General features: G+C 39.8%; 1 protein-coding gene across 5 annotated transcripts in view; it reads left to right on the top strand.

Moving 5' to 3' along the window:
* The window catches only part of bchs (WD repeat and FYVE domain containing 3 bchs), a 404,566-nt gene that overhangs the window by 274,389 nt on the left and 103,593 nt on the right, over nucleotides 1-26,584 (top strand). For all 5 annotated transcript variants that reach the window (XM_076187465.1, XM_076187467.1, XM_076187468.1 and 2 more), the window contains exons 47-49: nucleotides 3,056-3,194; nucleotides 9,552-9,731; nucleotides 23,405-23,569. In XM_076187465.1, the coding sequence (XP_076043580.1) occupies nucleotides 3,056-3,194; nucleotides 9,552-9,731; nucleotides 23,405-23,569 (484 nt within the window). The remainder of the gene's footprint in view (nucleotides 1-3,055; nucleotides 3,195-9,551; nucleotides 9,732-23,404; nucleotides 23,570-26,584) is intronic.

The raw sequence follows: 26,584 nt of genomic DNA, 5'->3' as shown, positions 1-26,584 counted from the left end.
CTTGATTTCCTTCATGCAGTATTATTATTTCGTGTTTGTCTTTTAGTTTGTCGTTTACATATCTGTAAACTAGTTTAGGTTGATCTTTGCATTTTTCATAGTTTCTCTTTTCCTCTCTTCGTAAGTCTGTGTATTAATTTCTCAGTTTAATGTATTTTTGCCATTTAGTCTCTTTTTTGTCTCTTTTCCATCTTTTCCAAGCTTTGTCTCTTCTATAGCATCGCTACACTTTTTATTATACCAGCACTTTATGTAATCCCTTTTCTGTTTTCGCTTAGGCACGTATTTGTTTGTTCCCTCTTTATATATTTCTTTGAAAAATTTTCCATTTCTCATCCGTCTTTGTTTCATCATTTGCAAATTTTTCCCAACAGGCATTTTGAAAAAAATGTCTACATGCATACATATACCAAGGATTTTTCCCCCTTACAAGGGAGGTAGCCAAAAAGAAAAAGGCATAAAATCATTCCCACCCATTCCAGCCCTAAATACACTCCACCCCCCTCCACCCTCCCTCCCATCTTAGCACCTCCTGGATGACAGGTCATCCCTGTACCTTGTCCACTACCCTGGGTCAGAGGCAGTGTTGCAAGACACAGCACATCTACAGCAAGGCCGCTTCATTAAATTGGCGACCCCCCCCTCTCTGTCCCCCCCATGAAGAAAAGGAGAAAACAGGGAGAAATCTCTCTAGGCTGCGTCAAATTTTTCTCACACGTACTACCTCACCCCCCATCCCCCCACCCATTCCACCTCATGCATCACAGCATTATCCATATACAACCATTTTCCATATACAATTTTCTAAGTTTTACAAAATCAGTTTTATTGTACATCAATCTTCCTTCTCTATTTCTCATTCCTTCTTACCACATTTTATTCCTTAAGTTTGATCTCTATTAGTATGTGGTCACTCTTCCCAATTGGTGTTTTATAATTTATTTCTTCCACTATTTCTGGTTCAGAGGTGAATATCAAATCTAGTCTCGATGGTTCTTTGTTTTGTCTAAATCTAGTATTTTCTTTAACCCATTGCGTCAATGTGTAATCTATGGTCATATCCAGTAGGACATTTCCCCAGAGTTCGTCTCCACCTCCCATTGTCAATTCTTCCCAATTTATTTCCTTTGCATTAAAGTCACCCATAATTACTATATTTTCTCCATATTTCAGTGTCTCGGTTAATTCATTCTTTGTGTCTTCTAGTAATTTTGAGTGTTCGCTGTCAGTCCAGGTCTTAGTTGTTGGCACATAAACAACTATAAACCTTCTACTTTTCATACTGCTGTTTTCGACTTGAACTGTGATTAATTCCACATTATCTTTTCCTTCTATTGCCTTTATTCCATTTAGGTCCTTTCTAGTCAATATCATGACTCCTCCCCCCTGTTTGGCTGTCCTAATTTTTTACCAAATGTTGTATAATCCTTGTCCCGCCATACTTGGCTGTATAGGACCTTTCAGTTTTGTCTCTGCAATGACAGATAGTCATTCAATTAATTTAATCCTGAAATCATACTGTCCATATTTGTATATGCCACTTTTATTTTTTTTATTTTCTTCTCTTTTTGGTTTAAGTTTCCATTTTTCTGATGTACCATTTTCTCAGTCTCAGATCTGGCACTCAAAAAAAAAAAAAAAAAAAAAACATTTTTTTCTGTCTCCGTTCTTTTCTCCTTTTTTTCCTTGGCCTCGCTTCTCAGTTCCTATCTTTCTCTAATTCCTCAGTATTCATTTCCTTTTTTATACATTTTTGTATTTTTCACTGTTTTCTAGTTTTGGCGCTTGATAGTACTGCTATCATTTGTGTTCTTAGTTTGATTTTCGTTGGTCTGTGTTTTTTTTCTTTTGAGTATGTACCCATCCTGTGTATGTCATCGATTTCTGTATCTAGATTTTGTCCTTCTTGGACCGCTTTTAGAATCTCCTTCACAATTTCTTTCTCTTCCTTTTCCCTTTGGTATTTGTGTTTTTCATTTATACCATAAACCACAATGCATTTCTTTTTGTCCACTGTGTCTCTCACCCAATTTTCCTTCTCATTGATCACCTTGATCACTGTTTCCTATGTATTCTCTTCTACTTGCTGCTGTACTGTTTCTTTGAATGATAGGTTTTGACTTTCGCATTCCTTTTTCCACTGGTTTTTTATTTTGTTTAGATCAGTCTCTTTGATTGATTCTTCCATTTTTTTTTCAGTTACTGGTTTCAGTTGTTCTTTTACCTCTTTCTTCAGTTCATCATTTGTATTCCCAACCTCGTTTTCCTTTCTTTCGTTTTCTCTTGTTATCGCACTACGTTCAATTTTTAGTTCATTTAATTCCCTTAGTATTACCTCATTCATTGTACGTAGGTTGGTTACTTCTAGTTGCAAAGCTTTGTAGTCTAATCTTAAATTGATCACTTCATCTGCTAAGTTGTTAATTTCTCTGTTTCGTATTGCTCTGCTAATCCTTGCCTCCTAAACCCCAAGAAATACTCATCACTTACGTACCTGCTGGTTGCTTTGGGAGTGTCATTTAAACATGTTTTTTTCCTGCATATTACTACCCATGGGGACTCAATCCTGGATTCATCCAGTCCTCTCTTTGTTGGTTCGTTGATTGGTTCTTTATTGCTTTCCATTTTGTATTAAACTATTTACCCAAGAACTGGATCAGATACAAACCCTGGCGGTCCCACGAAAACATATTGTGTTTACTTAATGGAAAAGTACAGAGCTGAAAGGAATTTTTGGCAAAAGTAAGGTGGTGAAGTGTGCAAGGAGTGATGATGGTGGTAGTTTGGATGTGAGTTTTAAAGGTTGGAGGAAGTGGAGGTTTAACTATTTAGGATTGTATATTGCAATGAATGGAGGAGTGGAGGTGAAGGTGAATTATAGTATAAAGCAGGCAAGTAATATTTTTGGGGGGATGGAAAGTATTATGAAAAATGAGCATCAGAGGATGAATAGAGATAGTTGTACGAAAATAACAATTGTGCCCACTGCACTATTTGGAGTTGAGACATGGATAGACTGAGAAATGTGGTGATGCTAGTAAAGATGAAATTGCAGGTTAATGGTGGTGTGCACAGGCATGGCAGACAATGCCCAACAGTCGGTGGAGGGACAGAGGAGATCAGCCAGTGTAGAACAAGCAGGAGGGCTCTTTTCATCTCTTATAGGAGAAACATCTGTCACACACAGATGGGTGGTATGTATCCTCGACTATGGTTTCTCAAGTTTGGTCAAAAGTGTTGATTCTTTATATGCTATGTTAGATGAGCAATACTCTCACCTATGGTATTCAACTTCTTCACAAGTGATCTTCTCACACCAGATGCAGAACACAACACCAAAGTGCTTACTTATGCAGATGACCTGACAATAGTGACACAATATAGCAACTACACAATAACTGCTAAAAACACCCAAACTTAACAAACTAGAACAATGGCTCAGAAAAAATAACATTACCCACACCTGACAGCCATGAATCACACATCCAGTAGTAAAAGTCAATGGCCAAACCTTTCCATTAGAAAAGAAAAGAAAAATTGTGGACCTCACTTTTGATACTTGACCTTTAGCCCATGCATGAAAGACCTAGCAGTGAAAATCAACAAGAAAATGAACATCATCAGTAGAAATTGCAGGCATTGGTCAGCAGAAGGAAACCCTAATTACACTACCAACAGTTCTTAAAATCCACACTCATTTACACTTCCACAGCATGGTTCCCATTTATCAAAAAAATAAACAGACACCCTACAAACTACACAAATCATGAGAATGACAACAGGATACATCAAGACCACCCCTATAGAACATTACATTCACAGTTCAGTGGAAGAGCCTTCAACCTCAACATCCCATGACATCACATGAGCACTACCAACTGAATGCAACAAAAAAGCACACTGGGGACATAGTACTTGAATAATTACAACAATTTTCCACTTGCACCACACAGCAGATTAATACAAAAACACATTCACTCTTGGATCACAAAGCAAACATGTCAAGATAGATCAATGAACTCTGTGCTCCATCAACCCCATCCATGTGTTAGCCTCATAGAAAAATCCCTCCCAAGAGAAGCAAGAACCACACCAGCATGGCTATATTTAGGTCACTGTCCAGCACCAAAATGATATCAACACATAATAGGCCTGGCCACAGAAACAAACTGTCCTAGATACAACCATCATGCAGAAAAGACAGAACACCTCATCTTACACTTCCCCACCCTAATCATACCAAGACAACATCACACTATTTCTTTCTTGAGTTACTGATGGGCCAAGCTGGTGGCTGCTGCTGGTGGGTCTTCTGCAAGACACCTTAGGGGCAATGGATTAATTTATTGATTTTCCATTCACTGCCACATTTGACCCCAAATGTTTAAAAAAAATCCATTTCCATCAGCCTCTCACCCTTCACACATGCATTCAACTGACTCCTTTTACATCTCATCACTTTACATTTGCCTGCATTTACTCAAAACTTTTTCCTCTCATACAATCTTTGAAACTCGGTCACCAATAGCTTCAGTTACACCTCAGAATCTGTCACAGTGTCATCCATAAACAACTGGTTCACCTTCCACATCCCTCCACTCTCACCCACCAATTCCAAATCTTATCCTGCCACTTGTGCAGCTACCTCTGTCACCACCCCATCCATATACACATTGAACAATCATGACAGCATCTCACAACCTTGATATAGCTCCACTTTTACCTCACCATTTGCTTTCTCTATTCCTGACCCTTACACATACCATACCATAGGTGTAAAAACTTCACTGTATTCCATAAATCCACAAATCACTCCACAGTTCCTCTATATAAATAACATCACATGCACTCTCCAAGTCCATGATTGCTCAAAAAAAAAATTCCAGCAATGAAACTGGAAATTCAAACCATCCCATTAAATGGGAACCGTAGAATACTGGGCTACATATATGATGTTCATATGATCTATGTTCATCAGGGATCAGACAGTGGGGATCGACAGGAAAATACATACATATACCATAGGCTTTTTTGCCCTTACATGGGAGGTAGCCAAAAAACAAAGACACAAAAACCATTCCCTCCCAATCCATTCCTAATACACTCCACTCCCCTCCACCCTCTACCCTCCCTCTTATCTTGGCACCTCCTGGATGACGGGTCATCCCTGCATCTTGTCCACTGCCCTGGGTCAAAAGCAGTGTCGCAAGACACAGCACATCCACAGCAAGGCCGCTTCATTAAATTGGCGACCCCCCTCTCCGTCCCCCCATACAGAAATGGAGAAGACAGGGAGAAATCCCTTTGGGCTGCGTCAAATTTTTCTCAAGCATACTACCTCACCCCCCATCCCCCACCCCTTCCACCTCATGTATCACATCATCCATATACAACCATTATCCATTCATCCGTCTTCTGTCCTCTCCCATCCTTCCTCAACTGACATTCCCCTCATCCATTCATCTCATCCTAGGTTGTCCCCTCATGTTCACTCCCTCCACTTCTGTCTTCCACACCTCTTTCACTAGTCTTTCTTCACTCATTCTTTCCATGTGTCCAAACCATCCCAACAACAACAACAACCCCATCTCCCAACTCCCTTACCACCCCCATTCTCCTCCTCACCTCATTTCTCACTCTGTCCAGCCTAGTAACCCCTATCATACTTCTCAGACACCTCATTTCAAACACCCTCAAACTCCTTCTCTCTTCCTCTCTTATGTTCCAAGTTTCTGCCCCATACAGTGCTGTTGGCACAATCACTCCTTCATACAATCTCCTCTCAGCATCCATTTCCAGATGTCCATTTCTCATTACACTTTTTAATCCACCAAGGCATTTACTCGATTCTCTCAATCTACATTCTACCTCCACCTCCACTCCTCCCTTTCCAGCCACATTGGTACCCAAGTATCTAAAGCTATTCACTTCCTCCAGTCTCTCTCCCTTAATATTCACTTTCAGTCAGCTGCCACTTTCACCCTTTTTACATCTCATCACCTTACTTTTACCCACATTTATCTTCAACTTCCTTCTTTCACACACTTTCTCAAACTCTGTCACTAACTTCCTCAATGCCTCCTCTGATGCTGCTAAGCACAGTGTTGTCCGCAAACAACAGCTTGCTTATCTCCTACTTTTCTCCATTTTCTTTAACCATCTCCAATCCCTGACCCACCACCCTTTGCTTACCTCTCACACCACCCCATCCATGTATAAGTTGAACAGCCAGGGCGACATAACACATCCTTGACAAATTCCCACCTTTACCTCGAACCACTCACTCTCTCCATTTCTTATCCTGGCACATGCTCTACTACTCTCGTAAAAACTCCTGACAGTTCCTAAAAGCTTTCCTCCTATCCCGTATATCTGCAAAACCTCCCACAGTGCCTTCCTGTTTACCCTGTCATAAGCCTTTTCCAAATCCATAAAAGCCCAAAAAAACATCCTTACCTTTTCCTAGCTTTCTCATGTATCTGTCTTACCTCAAAAATCTGATCTACGCAACCTCTACCTGTCCTAAATCCACACTGTTCCTCACCAATTCCCTCAGTTCCTCTCCTAATCTTCCCAATCAAGATCCTCGTGTAAGCCTTCCCAACTACACTTAACAAGCAAATCCCTCTGAAATCACTACACTCACACTTGTCCCCTTTTCCCTTGTAAAGTGGAACTATACAGGCACTTCTCCAGTCTTCCGGCACTCTACCCTCTCTTAAACAAACATTAAATAACCTTACCAGCCAGTCCACCATCACTGTACCTCTTTTTTTCAGACATTCTGCATGACATCCATCCAGACCAGGTGCCTTACCTGCTCTCATCATCTTAACAACTGCTTTCACTTCATCCTTCCTTATTTCTCCTCCATTTTCCTCACTCATCACTCTCATTTTCTTAGCATTTCCCACTGCAGCTATCTTTCCCTCCCTATCCTCCTTTACATTTAGCAACTCCCTTTAAATACTCTGCCCATCTTCCTTTTACTGCCCTCTCTTCCATTATCATCTCTCCATCTGCACCTTTTACCTTTTCTTCTCTACTTGATTTGCCTCCTCTTCCTCTCTTAATTTCTTTCCAAAACATCTTTTTATTACTTTCAAAATTTTCTGTCATACTCTTACCCCATTTCACATCTGCTCTTCTCTTTGCCTCCTTTATCTTGTGCTTTACTTCTCTTTTCGATGTACCACTCATATGACTCCCTCGTCCTATTTTGTAACCAATCTGTGAAAGCTCGCTTCTTCTCTTCTACAACCTTCTTTGTTTCCTCATCCCACCACTCACATGAAAATAAGCATATTAAAATCATGTGTAAACAGAGGGAGACTGATTACAGTCAACAGGGAATTATATTCAACTGTGCCTCCACAGCTTGGTTTCCAGCAGTCACTAAAACAAACATTGACACTTTGCAAACTAAATAAGATAGAGCATTGAGGGTAGTAGTAGGTTAAACCAAAGTGCCCCAATATTGGAAAAACAAAACATCAGCAATGCACTACACAAACATACACAACAACCTACTACCTGTCCTATACCATGTGATGCATCCACACAAAAACACATTTAACTAGTGAAACAAATTCCTAAGGACAGACCACCAAACCGAAGGGTATGAGAACATTTGTGTCTAGGACACCATTTAGTTCTAAGACCATACCAGAACAGAATAGGTGTAGCTGCAGAATCTAACTGCCCTAGAAGCAACCATCACACAAAGGACAGTGAACAACTCGTGCGACACTGCCCCATACTAACTATCCTTAGACAACAACAAAATATTTCCTCCCCGAGTAGCCCATGAGCGTATCTGGTGGTCATTACCAGATACTTGGGAGCCATGGATCTCTCGCAATAGAGACCCAGGATAATGGATTGATTGAGCAATCTCCTAAATTGCTCTTCCCCAATTACTTCCTCCATTTCCTTCATGTTCCTCTTATTTAAAACCCACCCATACACCTTATCAACCACACTCAGCAGACTGGTCCCTCTAAAACTACTATATTCAAACTTATCTCCATCTTGTATAGCAGAAATCTACATGCACTGTTCAAGTCATTTGGTACACTTTCTTCTCTTAAACATTTTCCCATGACAACCATCCAGCCCAGATGCCTTTCCAGCTTTCATTTCTCTCAGTATTACTTGTATGTCCTTTTTTGCTACTGCCTTACTCTCCTCCTTCACAATCATTATCCTGGCATCTTCCACTGCTACAATTAAAGCTACTCTTCTTTACATTCAACAACTTCTTGAGATACTCTGCCCAGCTCTCTCTCACAGCTTTTTATCCATTAACTACCCTGGTCTTCACCCTCTCCTCTGTCTGACGAGCATTTTCACATCCTTTTCACTTCCTTCAAGATACCTACCTGACCCCACATCCACTCTACTCTTGGCCTCTGTCACCTTGTATTTGCTTCTATTCATTTTATACTACTCATATACTTCCTTACTTCTTTGCAACTATTCCTTGTAGGCACACCTTTTCACCACCACTGCACTCACTTGTTCTTTCTACTATTCACTGCTCTTTTGTTCCCACCCATCATCATCCTGCACACCCTCTTTGCACACTTATGTACTTCCTCCTTAAAACACATTCATTCTGCCACTACCACATTCTCTTTTACCTTCGCAATATTCTATTCATCTTTGTTTTGCATTGTAGTCTTCATCTTTCCCCTTCTCACTCAGCTTTGTCACTTTCAACACTCTAGCCTTCCCCTCTTCTTTTTCCATTTTACATGTACACTTTATCTCCCTTCAGATGATCAGACATTTCACCATGTTCTTTTCTAAACATGTTCACTTCCAGAAATATTCCAACCTTCCTTTTAGGCACCACTACATGATTCATTAATAGCTTTTCAACAGCCCCTTTCAGCTACCTTTCTACCAACTACCATTCATCACCATACAGCCCTACTACTCTGACTTATTCTTTACTCTTGTATTTAAATTCACCAGCACAACAACATTCACATTGTTTCCAAAACTCCTCACACACTTGTTTAAATCATACTGAATTGCTTCTCATACCTCACTTTCCTCACTACCAGGACTGTACACACAAACATAAAAATCTTCCAACCAAAACTCATATTCATCCATATCATCCTTGATGGCATCTTCCAATTGACTGTATAGTTACTTTATTTCATCACTTACCAGCAGAGTCACCACTTCCATCTCCTTCCCTTTCACCACTCCCAACTTCCTACCTACACATTTCTTAGCTCCAGCTCACTTTTCCTTTTAGTATGGTTTCATTCAGTGCTAACACATCCATCTTTCTTCTTACAAACATACTACTAATGCTCTTCCTTTTGCTCTCATCTGTCCCACATCCATGCACATTCAAAGAACCAGTTACTTGGAGTTTTCCTCGTAGATCCTCTTTATTCTGGACTCTGCTAGAGAAAAATAAATTTGTATAATAGTTTAAATATTATTGGTTGATATTATAGTTGGTTAGTACTTTAATATTTGAAGATTAAGTAATGTAAGGATTAATGTTGAATTTGATTTTCTTTTGGCAGAGAGGGGAGATAAGCAATTTCCAGTACCTGATGCATCTCAACACTTTAGCTGGAAGGTCATATAATGACCTTATGCAGTACCCTATCTTCCCATGGATTTTGTCAGACTATGATTCTCAGGAACTTGATCTCACCAACCCAGCAACATTTAGAGATTTATCCAAACCCATGGGAGCACAGGTAAACCTTACATAACTAAATTATCTTGATATTTGTTTTGGGGATTATAAGTTTGGGAGCATTCCAGCTGAACAAACTAGGGCACAACTTCAAGAGCTAAGAAGCCAAAGGCAAGTAGTTCAAAGCCCCAAGAATTGGCATGTGACATCAATAAGGGCATACAGTATGCATAATTAATGCTGCTGATGGCACACAATAGATGAAGTGAATCTAGGGTAGAAATTTTGTGTCATGACCCTCGAAGTTTACTGCACATTTAACTAGTGGTGGGCGTTGCGATAAGTAAAGCGATAATATCGCTTTAACCGGAAAATTTTATCGCTTATATTTATCGCTTTCAAATTTGCCGCGATAAATCCAGCGATAAAGTAGAAGACGAAAAACCGTTACGGCGGGAGGTTACAGGCTCATTGTTACGCGGCAAACAGATATGGTGTTTTAAGTGTAAAAAAAGAGGTTTTTAAATGGATAAGTAGCAAAAATTGAGTATTTCTATATTTATTGCAGGATTTATCGCTTATCGCTTTAAGGTATCTTGGAAATTTATCGCTTTATCGTTATAGAATTAATTTATCGCTTTGCATTATCGCTTTATCGCAAAATTTATCGCTGCCCACCACTGCATTTAACCATGTTTTGCCATTTTTATCTGTGTAAAGAAACTTTAAGTTATTTGCATTAAAAAACAGTAAAAACAAGAATCATATCTGAAGAGAATAATAGCCAGACAGTCCTAATGAGAAGGTGCAGTGTGTGGGCAACCATTCACAGTTGCCCTGACATGCCCTTACATCACAACCAATCAGAATGGGAGGAAGCATGTATTTTACCTAGTTGTATTTTACGGGACGAGAGCTATGCTTGTAGTGACCCGTTTTCGTATCTCTCCGCATCCAGTTTATTCTTAAAAACTTGTATATCTTGTATAGTTTTGGCACTCACTGTTTCACCATTTAGTTTGTTCCAGACATCAATCACTCTATGTGGGAAGCTATTCTTTTTCAAATCTCTTCTGTAACTGTCCTTCTTTAACTTCTTCTCATGTCCTCTTGTTTCTCTTCTATCCCATTTTAATAAGTTGTCTCTATCAATAACTTCCATCCCTTTTATAATTCTGTAAATGGTCAGCAAATCACCTCTTTCTCTTCTCTTCCAGTGTTGATAGATGTAATTTATCCAATCTTAGTTCGTATATCTATCTCTTCCTTTTTACTCTCATCTGTACCACATCCACGCACATTAAAAGACCCAAACCTTAGGGTACTGGTTGGAAAACTCCTTGACCCTCTTATGCAAACACAGTGTTTAGGAAGAAAGTCAAGCATAAGTACACATGGGAGAGGGTGGTGGATGGAAGGGTGGCAGATAGAGCATTAACCTCTTCACTCCGGGGCACATCGCACGTCTGGCAGCATTAGCTGCCCGATGTGCGATGTTGCGTCATAATAATCGCATTATGAAAAATAAAGTCCGTGCTCAATCGTTCGTTCTCTTTCACCCGTGAATTTTTATAACCATAGAAAATATGATAAAGCCAGTTTAGAGAGAATGGAGGTTACATAGGTACGACTACAATAAATATAATCAAGACGCCGACGTCGGCATCATCGCGTACCCACTTGCTCCTCATGATGCCTACGTAGGCATCATCGCGTACCCACTTGCTCGTCATGACGCCTACGTAGGCGTCACCATATGGAAGTGGATAAGGGAGTGTTGTATCACTTTATAGAGTAGGTGATTTTCTTTTCTTTTCTTTTTTTAATGTATTTAATGAATATAGGTATAAATACCCCTTACATTAGTGTGTAATTCCCTAGGGTATAGTGTTCCTCCCATGTATATATAAGGCATAGTGAATATTTAAGGAAGATAAAGTGAGCTCTATTGAAGCTCTAATTACTTAGTGGAAAATCCTTCCACATCATTCAGCTTGATATGAAATGAAAGCTTAGAGTCTGGGGAACAAATCTTATTGAGTAAATTTTTTCAAACTAATACTTCTGATTTTTTATTAATTTGTTTCTCTGGATAATTAAAAAATGCTGCAAAATTCAGGTTTAAAAAAAAATATATGTATATATATATTTTTTTTTACTGTAGAAAATAAAGATGTTCAATTTCAAATGAAACAAAAATGATAAAAATCCATAAAGAACAACCAACAATGTTAAAACAGAAAGAACAAAAACAAACTTTACAGGACGGGGGAAATTTAAATTTTCACAACCATTTTTCACGTCCATTTTTTTGATGGTTGCAATGTATAGCAAATCTCTAATTTCTTCTTTGCTGATGAGGTGTGAGGTGAGGGTGAGTGGTGTGGTGTGGGTGGAGGTGTAAGGTGGGCGTGGCTAGTAAATGCTTGCGGAGTGCTGGGCGCAGCTTTGCTGCTTTTCTCTTCTTTTTCCTTCTTGTTTCTATTTCAGGCACTCACGGGCCCTCTCTATATTCTGCCACTTCACTCTCTTGTTTCTTGTTAATTTTCCCATGATCACAGCAACAATACAGGGCGAGGAATCAAAATTGTTGCGTATGGTGAGAGCACCAGGAGTGACGTCACCTTCCTTTGACTTTGACCTTTTCAAGAGTACTGGTGCCCTGTCCACTGTCTTTGTGAGGTATGCTGGTGGGAGGAATTGCCAAACATCTCCATTAACACAATTCTGTAGAAAAAAACGAAATAGCTATAGAAATGTTGATGCTATTTCAATATACAGAATGTTTTTTTTATGCAATGAGGTTGCCAATATTTTATCTATTTTATTCTGTATAAAAAGATAGAAATGAAATACAGCTGTATAACTTTGTATGAATGTTGCCACCATCATAGAGATTCTTTTGAAATGTTTACCTAAAATTCGCTCATGTACAAGAATTTTTTGAAATATCGCTGGCGACTCCCTTAATGGACTATATAGTGGTGACCAGGAGTATGGTAGGAAGAGTTAAGGATGTACATGTTCTAAGGGGAGAGTGTGGGGGAATATCAGATCATTTTCTGGTGGAGGGTAAATTGAGAGTGGAGAAAGAGGAAAAGGGCAGAAGGTAGGGAGGTACTTAGAGTGAAATGCTTAAATGAGAAAGAAAAGGAGTATAAGAAGAAGCTGAGAGAGGAGTGGGAGGGAGTGAAGGATAGAGTAGAACTAGGAGTGGAGGAGGAATGGGGATGGTTCAAGGAGGTGTGCAAAGATGGTGTGTGGAACAAGGAGGCTGGGAGGAAATAGAAGGAAGGGTAGTGAGTGGTGGGATGAGGAAGGAAAGAAGGGTGTAGAAGAGAAGATGCAGGCTTTCATAGATTGGCTACAAATTAGGATGAGGGAATTGTATGAGAGGTACAAAGTAAAGAGAAGGGAAGTCAAGCATAATATAAAGGAAGCAAAGAGGAGAGCAGATGTGAAATGGGATAAAATTATGACAGAAAATTTTGAAAGTAATAAAAAGATGTTTTGGAAAGAAATTAAAAGAGGAAGAAGAGGCGAATCAAGTAGAGAAGGAAAAGGTAAAAGGTGCAGATGGAGAGATGATAATGGAAGAGAAGGCAGTGAGAGGAAGGTGGGCAGAGTACTTGAGTGAGTTGCTAAATGTGAAGGAGGATAGGGAGGGAAAGGTAGTTGTAGTGGGAAGTGCTAAGAAAATGAGAGTGATGAGTGAGGAGAAATAGGGAAAGATGAAGTGAAAGCAGCTGTTAAGATGATGAGAGCAGATAAGGCACCTGGGTTGGATGGATGCCATGCAGAATGTATGAAGAAAAGAGGTACAGTTATGGTGGACTGGCTGGTGAGGTTATTTAATGTTTAAGAGAGGGTAGAGTGCTGGAGGACTGGAGGAGTGCCTGTATAGTTCTGCTTTACAAGGGAAAGGGGGACAAGTGTGAGTGTAGTAGTTTCAGAGGGATCAGCTTGTTGAGTGTAGTAGTTTCAGAGGGATCAGCTTGTTGAGTGTAGTTGGGAAGGCTTATGGGATGGTCTTGATGGAGAGGGTTAGGAGAGGAACAGAGGGAATAATTGGTGAGGAACTGGGTGGTTTTAGGACAGGTAGGGGTTGTGTAGATCAGATTTTTGTGGTAAGACAGATATGTGAGAAAGCTATTGGAAAAGGTAAGGATGTTTTTTGGGCTTCTATGGATCTGGAAAAGGCTTACAACAGGGTAGACAGGAAGGCACTGTGGGAGGTATTGCAGATATATGGGAGAGGAAAGCTTTTAACCACTTCAGTACGGGACTTAAATCTCGCGGGCAGCAGCCAATGCCAGCCGTATGACGTGTCATAATAATATTCGCATCATAAAATATAGTCACCGCTTATATCGATCGTTCTCTCTTTCACCCGCGAATTTTGAAAACCACAGAGAATGGGATTCAGGGCGCATTTGGGAGAATGTAAAAACACAGGGGCGACTACAATAAATATAATCAAGACGCTGATATGGCAGCGTCGCGAATCCACTTGCTCCTCATGACGCCTACGTGTGCGGCACCGTATGGAAGGGGTTAAGAGCAGTCAAGAGTTTTTACGAGAGTAGTAGAGCTTGTGCTAGGATTAGAAATGAAGAGAATGAGTGGTTTGAGGTAAAGGTGGGACTTCGTCAAGGATGTGTTATGTTACCCTGGCTGTTCAATCTATACATGGATGGGGTGGTGTGAGGGGTGAATGCAAGGGAAATGGGTCAGGGATTGGAGATGGTTAAAGAAAATTGAGAAAAGTGGGAAATAAGCCAGTTGTTGTTTTCTGACGATACTGTGCTTGTAGCAGGATCAGAGGAGGGATTGAGGAAGTTAGTAACAGAGTTTGAGAAGGTGTGTGAAAGAAGGAAGCTGAAGATAAATGTGGGTAAATGTAAGGTGATGAGATGTACAAGGGGAGAGAGTGGCAGCAGGCTGGAAGTGAGTATTAAGGGAGGGAGACTGGAGGAAGTGGATAGTTTTAGATACTTGGATGCAAATGTGGCAGGAAAGGGAGGAATGGCGGTGGAGGTAGAATGTAGGTTGAGAGAAGCGAGTAAATGCCTTGGTGGTTTAAAAAGTGTAATGAGAAAAAGCCATCTGGGAATGGATGCTAAGAGGAGGTTATATGGAGTGATTGTGTCGACAGAACTGTACAGGGCAGAAACATGGAACATAAGTGAGGAAGATAGAAGGAGTTTGAATGCGAGATGAAATGTCTGAGAAGTATGATAGGGGTTACTAGACTGGATAGAGTGACAAATGAGGAAGTGAGGAGGAGAACAGGGGTGGAAAGGTAGTTGAGAGATAGGGATCGCCGAATTAATGGAGCTGCCTTGCTGTGGATGTGCTGTGTCTTTTGACACTGCTTCTGACCCAGAGCAGTGGACAGGATGCAGGGATGACCCGTCATCCAGGAGGTGCCAAGATGAGAGGGAGGGAGGAGGGTGGAGGGGAGTGGAATATGTAGGGGATGTAATGGGTGGGAGTGGTTTCTATGCCTTTTTCTTTTTGGCTACCCCCTGTGGAAGGGGGAAAAAAAGCCTTTGGTATATGTATGTTGTTCGTATGTCAAATTTGAGAGAGTAGGGGCCATTTTTGTCCCTGCTCTTTGAATTTCTAATTTCCTCATGTTTTTTTTTTTTTTTTAGGTCTTATCAGTGCAACCACTATTTTCTTTATCATTTCTTCATCCATGTAGTCGAAGACCACTTTCATTGATCTTAATAAGTTAAAAGTCTCTCCAACTAATTTATTGACATGTTTATCAGGTGTCAAGTCACTTGAGATAATCACTCCCAGGTCCCTTTCCGAGTCGACTTTTTTGACTTCCTTGTTACCAATTTTATAGTGACCTGATTTTCTATTTTTGCTTTTTCCAAATTCCATTATACTATACTTTTTAATGTTAAAGTTCACTTCACACATCTGACTCCATTCCCATATTTTGTACAGGCCTTCTTGTAGTGATCTGCAATCTTCTGTGCTTACTCTCTTGAGTAATTTGGCATCATCAGCAAAGAAGTTCATGTAACACTTCACTCCCTCATCCATATCATTTATATATTTGGCAAATATTAAAGGAGCCAATAGAGTCTTGCGGGACGCCACTTATCACATCTTCCCAGTTCGAGTTTTTGTCTCTAAGTACCACTCTCATTTTTCTCCCACTCAAGAAATCTTTCATCCATTCCAGTAGCTTACCTTGTATTCCTCCTATTATTTCAATTTTTCTTAATAGCTTTTTATGTGGTACTTTGTCAAAAGCCTTCTGCAAGTCCAAGAAGGCTCAATCTGCCCAGCCCCTGTGGTGGGGGAAAAGAATACTGCCACCAAGTATTTCCACTTGGATCGTAAGAGGCGAGAAGAAAGGGACGGGGAGTGGGACTAGGCATCCTTCTCCTTGTAGGGGACATTCCTAAACGAAAAAGTAAAGGCATAAGAGGGTCTGGGAGTTTTCCTACCAGCACCATAAGGTTTGGGTCTTTTAATGTGCATGGATGTGGTACAGATGAGAGTAAAAGAATCTTAAAGGAAATGAAAAATGAGATTGTTGTTCCATTAGAAATTATTTTCAAGAAATCCATCATATCCGGAGATGTCCCAAGAGAATGGAAGCTAGCTAACGTTACTCCCATATTAAAAAAAAGGTGACAAAAAGAAGCCAAATAACTATAAGCCTATAAGTTTGACTTCAATCGTAGGAAAAATAATGGAAACTATCATCAGAGATGCTATCGAACATCATTTAGAAAGTAACCGTTTGATGCATGATAGCCAGCATGGTTTCAGATGGAAACGTTCTTGCGTGACTAACTTACTCGAATTCTACAACACAGTTATCTCGAATTATGACAAAAGAAACAATATAGATTTGATATATCTAGACTTTGCAAAAGCTTTTGATACCGTCCCACACGAAAGACTACTTACTAAATTAGCTTTACAAGGAATAAGTGGTAGCCTATTAGGTTGGACTAGTAATTGGTAGAATGGTCAAAAACAGAGAGTTGTTTTAAATGGAAAAATTTGTAGATGGAAAAATGTTACAAGTGGAGTCCCTCAGGGTTCCGTTCTTGGGCCACTTCTATTCATAGTATATATAAATGATATAGACCATGGACTAAAATCTACGGTTTCCAAATTTGCTGATGATACAAAACTGTGTGGAGTGGCAAATGATCACTCAAACCAATTAGATATTCAAGAAGATTTAGATAAATTACAGCAATGGTCTGAAAAGTGGCTAATGAAATTTAACACAAGTAAATGCAAGGTAATGCACATAGGTAAAAATAACAGTAAGTACAATTACAAGTTATTTGGAAATTCGTTAACAAAAGTGGATAGTGAAAAAGATCTCAGCATAATTATCAGTAACGACCTCAAATCATCCAAGCAGTGTATTTCAGCCTCTGAGAAAGCAAATAAGATTCTAGGACTGATTGCTCAATCTTTTGATTTCAAAAGTCCATCACTCATTAACAAGCTATATAAATCGTTAGTTCGTCCACATTTGGAATATGCTGTTTCCGTATGGTCACCGAATCTCATTAAAGACATTGACAGACTGGAAAAAGTACAACGGTGAGCCACAAAGCTGATTCCAAATATCAAAAATAAATCATACGAAAATCGACTAAAACATATGAATCTGTTTTCCCTAAAAAAGCATAGACTCAGAGGTGACTTGATACAGGTCTTTAAAATTTTGAAGGTAATTGACAACATCAAAAGTGACAAAATTTTCACATTGAATGAGAATCATACAAGAAACAATGGTCTCAAACTGTCCGGAAATAGATTCAATTTGGAAGTAGGTAGAAACAACTTTGCCAACTGTGTAGTTAATGAATGGAATAAACTTCCTGCACAGGTAGTGCAATGTAGTTCAGTTCAAAGCTTTAAGAATCATTTAGATAAACACCTAAGCAAGATGCTGTAATGATTATAATTTATTTTATATTGTTTTTGTTTTGTTATCATTTGTCTGTCTGTGATTTTCATTTATTATTAGTTATGTCAATTTATTATTTTTTACTATTTACCTGTTTGTTTATAATCTAACTATACCTATGCATTTATTTATGTATTATATTTGTTATTTACATTACACTCACTATCCGAGTTACGACCTAGATCGGTTCCGACCTAGATCGGTTCCGACCTAGATCGGTTCCGACCAACCGGTCGTAAGTCGAAACGGTCGTAACTCGGACTTTATACATTAGAAGTGTATACTCAAGGACATATGATGCAGAGCATAAATGCAGCTCAAATGTCTCGTTTGTGGCCTCATTGTAGAACATTCTCAGTGCAAAATATCCAATACTCTTTGATTGTTATACTAAATAATAAATTAATAGGATAGGGTAAAGAAAGAAAATATATTACACAGGATTCTTATTAGAGACCAAAAATACAAATTAACACAAATATACAAAATATAAAAAATAGAAAATAGGCATGTAAAAAACAAAAAAATTAAAATCCACTTTTTGGCTGCACGTCATCTACACTTTCTTCGTGCGTATGGTCGAGGGAAAGAGGCAGTAGGTCTGGTGAGGCACCATGGGGGATCCGTTGGTATCCGCATGATTAATAAAAAGAGGTTGAAGTAATAAAGGCTTAATAACATTTAAAATAATTCCCTCAAATGTACATGAAAACAAGTACAAGATTCGCTTCTATGCACTGGGCTCAATCGTCGCCTCCCATGTGAAAACGTTTGGTCTCTCTTCATAAGAAAAGAACGATAATCATAGCATAACGTTATTTCATCAAATAAATATTTTATGCATGGAATAGTACAGTGAGATATATTGTCTTATTGAATATAATATATTATACTTCAGAACTCCAGGAATATCATAGACTTGGGTTAAAGGTATTTGTATCCATGTTCGTACACTACAGCTTTCGACTTTCGACCAATAGAGAACTCGAACCAGAATGAAAAGTACGAATGCAGGACTACTGTAAACCGACTCTCTGTCTTGGCTTTCGGGGAAGCGTGTATCACCGATCTGGCAAAACTGCTCTTTCTGACCATTCCCACCTGCCCTGATTATCGGTGGGAACTGGGAATCGAAATATGGTATAATATCAATTCCAGTAAAATTATGGTATATGGTAGACATCGTATGGTAGATGGTAGACACACACTAAATTATGGTAGAAATACCATAATTATGGCAGACAGCACAACCTTGTTGAGATGCTGTGCTGCCGTAACTGTCGTACGGGATGCTGGACGCCACGTGCAAACGTACAGTGAACCAGTAAACTCATATGTGCATGTAGGCATCTGCTGAATGTGGTCGTAAGTACGGGTGGACATAAGTCGCACAGCTCGTAACTCGGATAGTGAGTGTATTATAATTTTTATTTATTATTTTATTATTATGATTTTTTTTTTGCATCCGACCTAGATATGGACCAAAAGGTCTCCTGTCGGCATGCTCCGCCTTTGTAAATCCTTTGAGATAGGTAGTATGTTTGTGAGAAGAAAGATGGCTATTCTAGAAAGTGAAGAGATATGTAAACGTGTAATGGAGTGGAAGGTTTCCTCAAGGATAATGTGGATGAAGGTGAAACTGGGAAAGGAGATGTGGGTTTTGTAAGTGCATATGGGCCTGGCAGTGAGAAGAGTGTAGAAGAAAGGGAGGCCTTTTGGATAGATTTAAATGAGTGCATAGAGGATTTAGGGAGAAATATCAATGTAATAGTACTGGGAGACCTTAATGCTAGGGTAGGAAATGGTCCAATTGATGGAGTGGTTGGGAAATGTGGAGCTCCAGGAAAGAATCGTAATGGAGAGTTGATGGTGGAAATGTGTCTAGAAAGAGACTTGATGATAGCAAATACAGTGTTTCAGAAGAAAGTCAATCATAAGTACACATGGGAGAGGGTGGTGGAGGGAAGGGTGGTAGATAGAGTGTTGATGGATTATGTAGTGGTAAATAGGACTATGATAGGCAGAGTTAAGGATGTACATGTGCTAAGGGGAGAGGGTAGGGGAATATCAGATAATCTTTTGGTGGAAGGTAAGTTGAGAGTGGAGGATAGATGGAGAAAGAGGAAAGGGACAAAAGGTAGGGAGGTGCTTAGAGTGAACTCTTTAAATGAAAAGGAAAAGGAGAAGGAGTACAAGAAGAAGCTGAAGCAGGAGTGGGAGGGAGTGAAGGATAGAGTAGAGCTAGGTGTGGAGGAGGAATGGGGATGGTTCAAGGAGGGAGTCACAAAGTGTGCAAGGATGGTGTGTAGAACAAGAAGGACAGGAGGAAATAGAAGGAAGGGTAGTGAATGGTGGGATGAGGAAACAAAGAAGGTTGTAGAAGAGAAGAAGCGAGCTTTCACAGATTGGTTACAAAATAGGACGAGGGAGTCATATGAGAGGTACAAAGAAAAGAAAAGAGAAGTAAAGCAAAAGGTAAAGGAGGCAAAGAGGAGAGCAGATGTGAAGTGGGGTAAGAGTATGACAGAAAATTTTGAAAGTAATAAAAAGATGTTTTGGAAAGAAATTAAGAGAGGAAGAGGAGGCGAATCAAGTAGAGAAGAAAAGGTAAAAGGTGCAGATGGAGAGATGATAATGGAAGAGAAGGCAGTAAGGGGAAGATGGGCAGAATATTTTAGGGAGTTGCTAAATGTGAAGGATATAGGGAGGGAAAGATAGCTGCAGTGGGAAATGCTAAGAAAATGAGAGTGATGAGTGAGGAAAATGGAGGAGAAATAAGGAAGGATGAAGTGAAGGCAGTTGTTAAGATGATGAAAGCATGTAAGGCACCTGGTCTGGATGGATGCCATGAAGAATGTCTAAAAAAAGGAGGTACAGTGATGGTGGACTGGCTGGTGAGGTTATTTAATGTTTAAGAGAGGGTAGAGTGCCGGAGGACTGGAGGAATGCCTGTATAGTTCCACTTTACAAGGGAAAAGGGGACAAGTGTGAATGTAGTAGTTTCAGAGGGATTAGCTTAACCACTTCAGTACGGGACTTAAATCTCGCGGGCAGCAGCCAATGCCAGCCGTATGACGTAACGAAATAATATTCGCATCATAAAATATAGTCGCCGCTTATATCGATCGTTCTCTCTTTCACCCGCGAATTTTGAAAACCACAGAGAATGGGATTCAGGGCGCATTTGGGAGAATGTAAAAACACAGGGGCGACTACAATAAATATAATCAAGACGCTGATATGGCAGCGTCGCGAATCCACTTGCTCCTCATGACGCCTATGTGTGCGGCACCGTATGGAAGGGGTTAAGTGTAGTTGGGAAGGCTTATGGGAAGATCTTGATTGAGAGGATTAGGAGAGGAACAGAGGGAGTAATTGGTGAGGAACAATGTGGATTTAGGACGGGTAGAGGTGTAGATCAGATCTTTGTGGTAAGACAGATATGTGAGAAAGCTATAGGAAAGGGGAAGGATGTTTTTTGGGCTTTTATGGATCTGGAAAAGGCTTATGATAGGGTAGACAGAAAGGCACTGTGGGAGGTTATGCAGATATATGGGATAGGAGGAAAGCTTCTAGGAGCTGTCAAGAGTTTTTATGAGAGTAGTAGAGCTTGTGTCAGGATTAGAAATGGAGAGAGTGAGTGGTTCAAGGTAAAGGTGGGACTTCGTCAAGGATGCGTTATGTCGCCCTGGCTGTTCAACTTGTACATGGTTGGGGTAGTGCGAGAGGTAAATGCAAGGGTAGTGGGTCAGGGATTGGAGATGGTTAAAGAAAATGGAGAAAAGTGGGAGGTGAGCCAGTTGTTGTTTGCTGACGACACTGCGCTTGTGGCAGGATCAGAGGAGGGATTGAGGAAGTTGGTGACAGATTTTGGGAGAGTATGTGATAGAAGAAAGCTGAAGATAAATGTGGGTAAAAGTAAGGTGATGAGATGTACAAGGGGTGAAAGTGGCACTAGACTGGAAGTGAGCATTAAGGGAGAGCGACTGGAGGAAGTGGATAGTTTTAGATACTTGGATGCAAATGTGGCAGGAAAAGGTGGAGTGAAGGTGGAGGTAGAATGTAGATTGAGAGAAGCGAGTAAATGCCTTGGTGGATTGAAGAGTGTAATGAGGAATGGACATTTGGGAATGGATGCTAAGAGGAGACTGTATGAAGGAGTGAATGTGCCAACAGCACTGTATGGGGCAGAAACATGGAACATAAGAGAGGAAGAGAGAAGGAGTTTGAATGTGTTTGAGATGAGGTGTCTGAGAAGTATGATGGGGGTTACTAGGCTAGATAGAGTGAGAAATGAGGAGGTGAGGAGAAGAACGGGGGTGCAAAGGGAATTGGGAGATAGGGTTGATGAAAGAGTATTAGGATGGTTTGGACACATGGAAAGAATGAGTGAAGAAAAACTAGTAAAAGAGGTATGGAAGGCAGATGTGGAGGGAGTGAACATGAGGGGACGTCCTAGGATGAGGTGGATGGATGGGGTGAAGGGGGCTTTGGGGAAGAGGGGAATGTCTGTTGAGGAAGGACGGGAGAGGACAGAAGACAGGGGTGAATGGAGAATGGTTGTATATGGATGATGTGATGCATGAGGTGGAATGGGCGGGGTGATGGGGGGTGAGGTAGTATGTGTGAGCAAAATTTGACGCAGCCCAAAGGGATTTCTCCCTGTCTTCTTTTATGCATGGGGGGACAGAAAGGGGGGGGTCACCGATTTAATGAAGCGGCCTTGCTGTGGATGTGCTGTGTCTTGCGACACTGCCTCTGACCCAGGGCAGTGGACAAGGTGCAGGGATGACCCGTCATCCAGGAGGTGCTAAGATAAGAGGGAGGGTGGAGGGGTATGGAGTGTATTCAGGGATGGAATGGGTGGGAATGGTTTTATGCCTTTTCCTTTTTGGCTACCTCCCTTGTAAGGGGGAAAAAGCCTTGGTATATGTATGTATGCAAAAATATATTAAGTTTGGGGTACATGATCTTCCACTTCTAAAGCCAAATTGTTTAGGGTTTGATATTTTATTGTCTTCAAAGTATTTGATCCATTTATTTCTGATAACCTTTGCACATATTTTTGGTACTGTGCTTGTAAAGGATACCGGTCTGAAGTTTGTAGAATCTTTGTTTCCCCCTTTATATATTGGTACAATGTTTGCATCTTTTCGATTTTGCGGTACTTTTCCTTCTGAGTGAAAAGTCTATTATCTTGTATAATTTATCCATTAGTTCATCTATACACTCTTTCAATATCCAATCTGCAATTCCATCCAGTCTATGTGATTTTCTAACATCTAGGTTTTTTTATTTGGTCTCTTATTTCTTTCTGTGTTACCTTTATTTGTTTCATTTTAGGGGATCTTTCTCGTTGTCCATCTTCCCAAATTTGTGAGCTCTCAATTGTAAAAACAGTCCTGAAATGTCTGATCATATCTTCAGCCATTTCTATGTCATCTATATATTCATTATCTCCTTCACGCAGTTTTACAATTTCGTGTTTGTCTTTTAATTTATCATTTACATATCTGTAAAAGAGTTTAGGTTGATCCTTACATTTTCTATAATATCTTTTTATATATATATTTTTTTTTCTGCGAGTGAGAGTGAGTGATAGCAAGTTAGAGCAAGAGTGAACGAGTTAGCAAAAGTTAGTTTTCTTCCCCCTTATGAAGAAGGTAGCCAGCCTTGTTTTAATCTTTCAGAAGTCCAACAAGATTATTAGGATTATTAGGTAGTTTAATTATATTTCTATGTTGTAACTGCAATGATAATTTTCTGATTAGACCCCAGATCGATTGGAGCAGTTTAAAAAGCGTTACCGTGAATGGGATGATCCTTCAGGGGAGACACCACCTTACCATTATGGAACCCACTACTCCTCTGCCATGATTGTGTCTTCATATCTTGTTCGCATGGAACCCTTCACACAGGACTTTCTCAGACTACAGGTATGTGTAGCATTTGGACTGAGTTAACACTAAAGTGCTGTTAACACTGGAATATATTTTACCATGAATTTCACCATAAGTATGTGAAATTTTTAAACAAAGGAAGAATTATGTAGTAATTCTTTCATTAGTTCAATGGGCAGTGGACAAGATGCAGGGATGACCTGTCATCTAGGAGGTGCCAAAGTAAGAAGGAGGGAAGAGGGTAAAGGGGAGTGGAGTATGTAGGGGATGGAATGGGTGGGAGTGGTTTCTATGCCTTGTCTTTTGGCTACCTCCCGTGTAAGGGGGAAAAAGCCTTTGGTATATGTATGTATGTAGTTCAGTGGGGATATAAACTGTAATACTATGTTAACTTCATTGTTTTTGTGTTCTTAGTTTGTATTGTCACACCCATTTTAATTGTTTCTGTATGTATAGTATTTGTGTTTTTTATAGAAGTGTAGAAATTCTGAGTGATACCAACAGATGACTTGAAAATGTAAGCTTCAAGATAAAGGACCAATTACTGTATAAACTGTTCAGGCTAAGAATAAATAATTTGTATTTTTCTCTTGTACACTTGTACATACATATATCAATTTTTTTTCCCCTCGTACAAGGGAGGTAGCCAAAGTCAAAAGGCATAGTTCTACTCCCACCCATTTCATCCCCACCCATTTCATCCCCACCCATTTCATCCCCACCCATTTCATCCCCACCCATTCCACCCCCATTCACCACCCTTCCCTCTTTCCATCCCTTTTTTCATGGCTCCTGGATGACGGGTTATCCCTGCATCTCACCCATTACCCTGGGTCAGAAGCAGTGCAGCAAGACACAGCACATCCACAGCAATGCTGCTTCATTTAATTAGCGACCCCCTCTCCATCCCCAAATGCATTAACATTGAAGATGGGGAGAAATCCCTTCAGGCTGTGTCAAAATATTCACACACAACCACTCCCCCCCCCTCCCCCACCCATTCCCTTCCATGTATCCCAATATCATCCATACACAGCCATTCTTCACTCACCTCTATCTTCTGTCTTCTTCCTTCCATCCTCAACAGTCATTGCCCTCTTTCCCAAAGCCCCTTTTACCCAATCCATCCATCTCATCCTTGGTTCTCTCCTCATGCTCACTCTCCACACCTCTTCCGGCGCTTGGCCTTCGAGCCAAAAATTTTATAAATCATCAATCATCATCTCCACACCTCTGCCCTCCACACTTCTTTTACTAATCTTTCTTCACTCATTCTTTCCATGTGTCCAAACCATCCCAATACTCTGTCATCAACACTTTTGTACTTTATCATATTTGGGTATTGACTACCTGGTTACAATCATCTACTATTTTAGGGACTATTTAGGGGGACTCATATGAACCAGAGCTTCATCGTATTTAATATTGGTGTTAGATTTAGAGGAGAGTCTCTTCTTATAAAAGAATTATTATATTTTTCACATTGCTGTTTATTCTTTGTGCTGCCTTCTTGAACATATCCTCTACCATTCCTGAGGGTTCATGTCTTCCTTTTATGATACCCTTGTGATGGGGTTTGGGGATGGGGGGTGGGAATGGGGAAGAAGGGAGATTAAAAGTGGAGGTGAAATGGAGAAAGAATTACAGGGAGGGAGGCAGTGGGGGTACTCAGAATGAGCAAATTGAATGAGAACAAAAAAGAAAATTATCAGATGAAGCTAGTAGAGGTATGGAATGTAGTGAAAGATAAAGTAGAGGTGGGAGTGAAGGAAGAATGGATACATTTCAAGGAGAAAATGCTAAGATGCACAAAGGTGATGTGTGGGATGGGGAGGGTGAGTGGGAACATAATAAAAGGCAGTGAATGGTGGAATAAAGAAGGGAGGGCAGTGGTGTCATAAAAGAGGTGATCATACGAGGAGTAGTTGTAAAGAAGAAATGGAGAAGCATAAAAGAGGTATAGAGTGAAGATGGTGGAAACAAAATATAAGATGAGGGACATCAGGAGGAGATGGTTCTTCACTACCTCTGTATCTGGTATTTTCCCTTATCCACTGAGTCATTGTGTGTTCGATGGTCATGTTGAGCAGGTTATTGCCCTAGAGTTCCTCTTCACCCATCACTGTTATTTCCTCCCAATATATTTCTTTTGAAATAAAGTCACCCATAATTACTATATTTCCTCTGTCCTTCAGTATATTAGTTAATTCATATTTTGTATCTTCTAATATTTTGGAATGATCACTTTTTGTCCAGGACTGTGTTTTGGGTGGCACATACACCACTACAAATTTTCTACTCTTCATATGTTTGCTTTCAACTTGTAATTGATTCTACATTATTTTTTCCTTCAATTATTTTTGTTACATTTAAATCTTTATTAGTCAAAAATGATACTCCACTCTGTTTATCCTTTCTATTCATTGTCCAACAATTGTATAAACCTTGTCCCACAATTTTTGGTGGTAGGGTACACTTTAATTTAGTTTCCACTATTCCCATTATGTCTTGTTTTTCTAAGGCCAGATAATTAATCATTTAATTCTTTCATTCCTGAATTTTTTCCATCTATATTGGTACAAGCTATTTTTAATTTCTCCTCATTTTTTTTTCTGTCTGCTTTGTTTCCTTTTACCTTATATACTATTTTCTCAGCCTCAGGCCCACCACTCTCCAAAAAAAAAAAATGTACTTTTCAGTTTCAGTTCTTTTTTGTTTTTTGTTTTCATTCGCTGTGTTTCTAAGTTCTTTTTCATTTTCTTCACTCGTTTCTTTTTTTCATCCATATATTTTTGTATTGTTCACAATTTGCTAATTTTGTTGTTCTAAATAGTACTTCCTCTGCAATTGTTTGAGATCTAAGCTTTACTTTCAGTGGCCTGTATTGTTTTTCTTTAGAGTGTCTGCCCATTCTATAGGTCTCCTTGATTTCCCTATTCAAACCTTGTCCTTCTACTTGTAATTCTTTCAGAAATTCCTTAGCAATCTCTTTCTCCTCCCTCTGATATCTAGGTACATCATGCTTCTCTTTAATGCTGTATATTACAATGC

The sequence above is a fragment of the Oratosquilla oratoria genome, chromosome 6 (genome assembly GCF_046742065.1).
Source record: "Oratosquilla oratoria isolate Oo_2021 chromosome 6, ASM4674206v1, whole genome shotgun sequence".
NCBI lineage: Eukaryota > Metazoa > Arthropoda > Malacostraca > Stomatopoda > Squillidae > Oratosquilla > Oratosquilla oratoria.
This window is presented reverse-complemented; position numbering and strand designations above follow the sequence as displayed.